At 35.3% G+C, this 7999-nt stretch overlaps 1 protein-coding gene across 6 annotated transcripts in view; it reads left to right on the plus strand.

Annotated features, from left to right (window-relative positions):
- Window positions 1–7999, plus strand: part of LOC106880055 (F-actin-uncapping protein LRRC16A) — a 507909-nt gene that overhangs the window by 164133 nt on the left and 335777 nt on the right. For all 6 annotated transcript variants that reach the window (XM_052969341.1, XM_052969359.1, XM_052969344.1 and 3 more), the window contains exons 13-14: window positions 483–582; window positions 3287–3341. In XM_052969341.1, the coding sequence (XP_052825301.1) occupies window positions 483–582; window positions 3287–3341 (155 nt within the window). The remainder of the gene's footprint in view (window positions 1–482; window positions 583–3286; window positions 3342–7999) is intronic.

Raw genomic sequence — 7999 nt, forward strand, 5'->3', positions numbered from 1 at the left:
GAACCAATCTATTACTTGCTTAGAATTGGACCACAGTTGTAGCTTAAGTTTTCCAATTATTACAGGGATATACTTATCTAATATACTTTTGCTTAGTGTCCCTATATCCGACTTAGCCGGGCAAATAAGCCTTAATTTAGGATCAGTCCAAAAATTATTCTTGTGATCTTTCAATATGAACCTCGGTTGCCTTGGCACTATAGGCTCAGTCCTATTTAAAAGGTTAAATCTCTTCATTAATTTTTTTGTTTCCATATTCGCATTTCTTAGTGTGTTCATACTAGTAGTCTTATAGTTCTTCTCAATTTCTTTTTTAAGAAGCTCCAAATAATACTGCTTCTTTAGCTTATACAGCATAGAGAATCATCTGAAAACATTTATCTTCATTTATTAATCATTCAATAGATGTTTTATAGTTAGTTATAATTGATTTACAAAACTGCTCCAATTTTTATTATGACTATTTGTTCCTTTCATTTTAGGATTTGATTTGAACATTGAAAGGATCTTTAAGTCCCTCTGCAATAACAGAACCCTCAAACACCTTTCAGTTGGTCGTAACTTTTCTGGAGTTAAAGCAAAGTGAGTAAAATCCTTTGTGCTAATTTTTGTTTCCTTGGACTATATACATTGTTATTATTAACATCTTACAACAGTGGTATTATCACTTGGTGTTTTGTTATCTATTTGAAACACCATTTGTATTACTTTCTCCCTGATTTTTGTCTCAATATTTTAATTGTTTTAAGGTGGCGAGCTGGCAGAAGCATTAGCATGCCATGCAAAATGCTTAGCGGTATTTCATCTGTCTTTACATTCTGAGTTCAAATTCTGCCGAGCTCGACTTTGCCTTTCATCTTTTCGGGGTCAATAAATTATGTACCAGTTGCGTACTGGAGTCAATCTAATCAACTGGCCCCCTCTCCAAAAGTTTCGGGCCTTGTGCCTAAAGTAGAAAAGAATATTTTAGTTGCTTTAATTCTTAACTACTATCCCAAAATCATAGTTATTTTAATAGTGAGAATCTCATATTATCATGATTTTCACCATAATCATTTGTACCAATATTTTATATGCCACTTCCTCAGTGGCACTCTCTCTAGTGATGCTGAGCAGCAACCAACCCAGGTACAGATGTAACTATACCAACCATGTAGCGATTATTTTATTTTACTCTTTGCAGAGCATTTGTTTTTTTGTTCTTAACTTTTGTTTACATGCTTCTGCCATATGTATGATGAAGTATTTTCAGCTTCCTTTTCCACTTCAGCGATCACTACTCTCCTATCCTTTCTAAGTCAAATGCCAGCCAAGAAAGACAGTGTGGATCTAGCTGCAAACTCACAATATCCAAGTGTATGGAAGTACATACACTGCCATTCACATGTCTCACATGATAGCCAAAGTCCTAAACACTTTCAGCTCTTTCTATCATGTGCATTTCCAAAGCAATTTCAACTCAACAATCAAGCTATTTTTGCTCTAAGTTGAGGTCATAATTTTGTTATTGCAATCTGGCCTGGGAACAACTTCTTCCTTCAAATCTTCTTCTTTCTCAAACTTCTTCCTTCCATGTCATTGAGAAATCTGGGTCTTGACTTTCTTTTGTTTTACTCCTGCAATGTTCATTCACACCTTCTGTGTAAAAAGCAACAAGGGGCAACAGGGTGTTGATTCTTATGGGATTGATGCTGCTATATTAGCAAAGTTACTGAAAACTTTTGTACCACTCTGCAAGGAAAGACTTGTATGCTCCCAGAACATGCTCTAAGTATGTTTAACCTTCCTACAGAGACAGAAGCACATCATCGCAGCATTAGCAATATGATAGTTTCTTTTGCTCCTCTGTATGCTATGCTGTAACAATACTTCATCTGCCTTTGTTATTCTAAGACTAATGTCAGGTAGAACATTCTGGGTCTAGTTATATCCCACTTTTATTAGAAGCAACATACACTGATTGTTCTATATTATTAATTTGTTTCATATTTCTCCCAGTTCATCCATTGCTCTACTCTACTTATTTTACTTCCAGAGTTGTCTCTGCCACTTTAATAGCTTTTTATGCTCCATTTCCTTGTTGCCAACACTAGTTCCTGGGCCCCTACAACAACAGGATTTCCTGAATTTCATAGCATCATGTAGCAACACACTTTTCCTTTGCAACTTTAAACTAAATTTTCTAAAAATAGCAGACTGTGTTAGCAAGAAGTCTGAAATTAAAATTTTGATGATAAAGTAAAATGTGTATTGAGCCATCTATGAATTTTAGTATAAATACATTGTTGAGTAGCATGTTTACTCATCCACATATTGGAGTGAGACAAAAATTATCCCAGCAGTGACTAATGAAAATGCCAGATGCATTTCAACCTTATTGGGCCTGTTCAATGGCATATACCCACAGCTGGCCACATGCTTAGATGACATTTGTCACTTCTGATATATAGAAAACAGTGAATAAAGATACACTGGTATTGCAAATAGCTGCCTGACTGAATAAAAATTCTTTATATGCATTAGAAGCATTATTAATTAAAATGGTTATCTATGTATCATACTTAAATACATCTTTAAAAGGTAAATTTATTGTGATATTCATCCGGAGATAACATCCATTATGGACAAAATATGTTGAAAAATACAATATATAACAGAAGGAAACAAAACGCAATTAGCAAGTACCCCAAATGCATTTCAGCCACAATGGATTTAGTCAGTAATATACTGACAGCTAGCCTCATGTTGAGATGAGATTTGTAATCTTTGATAAATAGGAAAACAGTGAAAAGTATTCACTAGTATTCTGAAAAGGCACCCAGTGGAATAAAATTATGTTACATACAACAGTAGAAGCTGTAGTTTTATTCACCAATACCAGTGTATGTTTTCAGTTTTCCTACATACTGGAAACAATAAATCTCATCTAAGCATGTGGCTGGCTGTGAGTACACACCATTATCCCAACAAAGCTGAAATGCATCTGGCATTCCAGCTATGCTCTGTTGAGACTGCTCTCATCTCCCTCCAATATATATTGTGTTTTTAAACACAGCATATCCATAAAAGATGAAAATTTTAAAGTAGTAAATATATCAAATTACATTAAAAAAATTAGTAACTTTAATCCTGAAAAGTAGCATAATCCACTACTTGTATCATAATCTGACAACTTACTGAAGTCTTATAGTTATGCTTATTCTTAATACGAACATTATTTTTACATTTCGTTTTGCTTATTATTTTTTCATTTTACTTTAAAATAAATCTTTATCTATTTCATTAGATATTTGCCTCGTGTTTTGGATAGTTTGGTTCAACTTCTTCATGATGAAAACTGTGTAAGTAATATTTCTTTTTTCTCACTGTACTCTTCTTCTTAAATATATTTATTTAATAGATGGATTAAACAAGAGAAGAACTACTCATAAATTTTGCTAGAATTTGTGCAATTTTATTTGTGGAAGGTAAAAGAAAAACTTATCTAAAAATGAAGTTCTCAGATGTATATCTATGGAAAACACATGGGGCAAAGTACAATATTCAAGGCTGAGAATGTGTTACAAAATGGGTAACAAAACATGTGCATTGAGTTAAGTTTATATTTTATTATGTAACATTTTGTGAAGGCAGCAAACTGGCAGAATCATTATTGCACTGGACAAAATGCTTAGTAGCAGTTTTTCTGGCTTTATGTTCTGAGTTCAAATGCTACTGAAGTCAACTTTGCCTTTTATCTTTTTGGGGTTTATAAAATGAGTACTGGTGTTAATCAACTATCCCCTTCCCCCAAATTTCAGGCCTTGTGCATGTAGAAAGGATTATAAAACATTTTGTGAGCAATAATATTGTTGTTTATTAGTTCCAAAGGGCATTCACCAGTTCACTGTATTTTCAACATGAGTGTCTACAACTCAGGCAAAACAATTACTGCAGATAATTTTAGCTTGAAAACACTAGTTTCTTGCACATATCGAGAATTTTGACTGGCAACTGGTGGTACTGTCACCTATGGTTGCTTTCAGAGTTTCTTGGTTATGATGATATACATCAGTGAAAGATATTAAGATACATATGTGCAAAGCCTGCACAGTTTCCATTTATCAAATTCCACTCACTTGGCATTGCACAACCTAGTTGATTTCTGTTTAATGCATTGCACAGAAGGATCAAACTTTGAACCACATGATTTTTGAAGCAAAATTTTTAAGCATGGAGCCTTGCATATACCCTTATTGATATACATTATTGCATGAGTAATGAAATATTGTCAGTTTTAGAGATGAGTATTCAGTTGTTTTAGCAACTGCACTGCCTACTCATTGTACGAGGAGGTCCTCAAAAGTAACTGGAAACATTCTCTGTGTGACAAGCCCATTGTAGTTCAGGCTTCCACTGCTGGGAGCCATTTGATGCGACCCTCGCAATTCAGTATACCGACCAACATCATCAAGTGAAGTCGTACTGTTACGTAGTATATCTTTGTTTTGCAGTGCTTTTCCCCTGTTCATCAATTTTTGCAATGGCTCAAACAAAGGAACAGCGTGCTTCTGTGAAATTCTGTTTTCTGCTGGGGAAAATGGCAGCTGAAACAGTTGTCATGCTTTAAACAGCTTGCTAAGACACTGCCATGAGCAAAACACAAGTTTATGAATGGTTATCACGCTTTAGGAATGGTCACTTTGTCCTTGAAGACCAATCTCGTTCAGAGCATCTGTCGACCTCCCGAATGAATGAAAACATCATGAAAATTCATGAACTAATTTTGGAGGATTATCAACAAACAATTGACGAATTTGTTGATATTCCTGGTGTCCTGGAGCTCCTGCTAACAAATTTTGAGCAAGGAATTGTGAATGAAAAGAGTTGCAGCAAAATTTGTGCCTTGCTTACAGAAAATCAAAAGCAGTCATAATTGAATGCATGTCCGGAATTGAAAGAACAGTTGTAAGTTGATCCAGATCTTTTTGCAGAAGTCATCACTGGTGACGAAAGCTGGCGCTGCAGAATTTGCAGATGTGGAAGAGGTGAACAAAAAAGCAACAGAGACATTAAAAGGCACCACTTTGCAAGAGTTCCACCAATGTTCGAACAATGGAAGAGGCGTCAATGTATTGCTTCAAATGGAAAATACTTTCAAGGCAATAAAAATGCAACCATGTAAAACTAGATAAATAAAATAATATTGCAAAATTCTGGTTTCTTTTGAGTACCCCCACATATTAGTGTGTAAATGGCAGGGCATTTCACAGACTTTAGAATAAGACCTTGCAGCACTGCTCAGCACATTGAGCAACAAGCATTTTCCACCAGCTTTGGTCATCTACTCTTGTACATCCATTCCATTTAATGTTGATTGTCCTCAGGTCATCTTGAAATGCTAAGTGATCATTAGCCTGCTCCTTCTATACATGCTAACAGGTGGTACCCAAGTCATGGTTGCTTCCATGGTTCTAGATGGCTAGATGGATCATGTGCCCAGCCAGGCAGAATTGGCATTTTACTACAATCTCTTGCCATAATTGTGAACTTGCTCTTCTCATAATCTTGTTCTTGTCACACTGTGCTATCAGTTGACTCTCAGGATCTTCCTAAGGCATGTTTGATAGAATACATTAAGTTTTTTATCCATCTTTACTATGCTCCTCCAAGTCTTGCTGCCATTGATTGCAGCGAAACTAGGAATGTATAGAGACTATAGACAGAATGATGGAGTTATATAGATGTTTGGAGCCACCTTATACTGTTAACCACTGGTCTATGTCACAGTCTACAAACACACATGCATACACGCAGCAGTATCAACATATATTTATACACATGCACATGTTTATGCATTACAGGATGTAGACATTCATTTGTTAAATATTTATGACAACTATTCTTTTCCCTTAATGACAGCAATTATCTGCTCCTATCTCCCTCCTCATTCTTCCCCCTCTCCTTTTCTTTGTTCCTATCAACTCTACAACTCCCACATATTTGACCTCATTCATCCCTTTCTTACTTCTTGACCATTTTATTTCTTCAAAAATTTGCTTTTTTCTTCTGTACTTCCGGTTCCACTTTCCATTTCAACTCATCTGTGATGAGTTAACTTAGAACAAGCGACAATGTAACCTTCACTGCCAATAAATTGTTATTGTTCATGATCATACACTGTCCACCTTTTGTTCTCTGTACCTGCCATGGACTGCTTGAAGCTTAAAAACTTCCTATGCTTGACTCTCTGGATCTTACCCTTGTATATTGATATGTATATATATATATGTATACATCAGGTCATTAAGAATGAAATGTTCAATTTTGAATGGAAAGTTTATTTTACTTTGTCTCAATAAAAAGCAATGCAGTTAATCAAAGTATGCACCTAAATTATCAACACAATTTTGCTGTTTTATCAGTAGCTTATTTATGCCAGCAGTGAAGAATTCTGGAGAGCAAGAGGGGATGAAATCACAAAAGGCTATTTTTGGATTTTCTCCAGATTTGAAATTTTTTCCTTGCAAGAAGTTGTCTAATGCCTAGAAAACATGATAGTCAATTGATGCAAGGTCTGGTGAATATGGTGGATGACAGATCACTTCCAAGTTCAGTTCCTGCAACTTGAGTAGTGTTCTTTGGGCAACGTGTGGTCGAGCATTGTCTTGGAAGAGAATTGGCCTGTCTCTATTGACCAATCTCGGTTGTTTAATTGCAAGTTCATCATTTCATCCAATTAGTTGATGTATATATATATGCTGTAATTGACTTACCAGGTCTCATGAAGCTGTAGTGGATGACACCAGCACTGGACCACCAAACAGACACCATTAGCTTTTTTTTGGTGAATATTCCTTTTTGGGATTGTGTTTTAGCACTTTGTCTTTATCCAGTCACCATGCAGAATACCTGCTATTGTTGAAAAGAATGCATTTTTCATCACACATAACAATACGATGCAAAAGTGGTTTGCATTTCTGCCATATCTGCAAAGAACAGCAAGTTCCAAGACAACGTGTCATGTGATGCTCATTCAGTTCGTGTGGTACCCACTTGTCCAGCTTCTTTACCTTACTGATTTGTTTCAGATGGTCCAATACAGTTGGAATTGAAACATCAAACCTTGCTGCTAACTCACACATAGTTTGAGATGTATCTACTTCCACTACAGTTTCCAGCTCATCATTATCCACCTTGGTCTCAGGTCTACCATGGGGTTGATTTTCAAGAGTAAAGTCACCAGACTGGAACTTCTCAAACTATCAACATACAGTGCGCTCATTCACCCCATCTTCACCAAACACCTCACTAATGTTTTAAGTTGTCTGGGACGCATTGGTTCCATGACGGAACTCTTATTTAATACACAATACAAACTTTTTATCTATGAGTTCACAAAAATTGATTTACAAGAGAACACTCACAATATAATCAGACAACATGAATTGCATTTCGAAAAGTCATGATGTAACTCTTCAGTGTTGTAAAACAAAGAATTGTCAGGATAAAACATTAGAATTAACAACTGTCAAACTTGGGGCATAAGAAAATTGGACATTTCATTCTTCATGACCTGATCTAAATAAAGATATTATTGTTATTATTAATAAATAACAATAATATAAGTGTTCACCAAGCATTAAAGCCAAAAAGGCAAATTCATAAATTTATAATTAATTATTAATTATAGTTGAGGGTACATGAAGTACCAGCATTGCTAATAGGAATTGCAATATACCCAAATAAGCCACCCTTTCACTGAAAATTCAACTGGGTGACGAAAATCAAGGAACAAGTAAAATTTAACTTACCATTGTGCTTGAAAGTCGGAAATGAGGATCACAGATATACGTATATCACATGATTTTGAACTTTGAGATATTTTCCTTAGTTCTCATCAGTAGGTCTTGCTGCTGTCATGGATTAAACTTATACTCGCTTTATCATGCCTGTCATTGTGTTGAAAGAATAGCATCAAATTCAAATGATATCAGTGTATAATTATATATATATATAT

This window comes from Octopus bimaculoides, chromosome 1 (assembly GCF_001194135.2).
Source record: "Octopus bimaculoides isolate UCB-OBI-ISO-001 chromosome 1, ASM119413v2, whole genome shotgun sequence".
In the NCBI taxonomy this organism is placed as follows: Eukaryota; Metazoa; Mollusca; class Cephalopoda; order Octopoda; family Octopodidae; genus Octopus; species Octopus bimaculoides.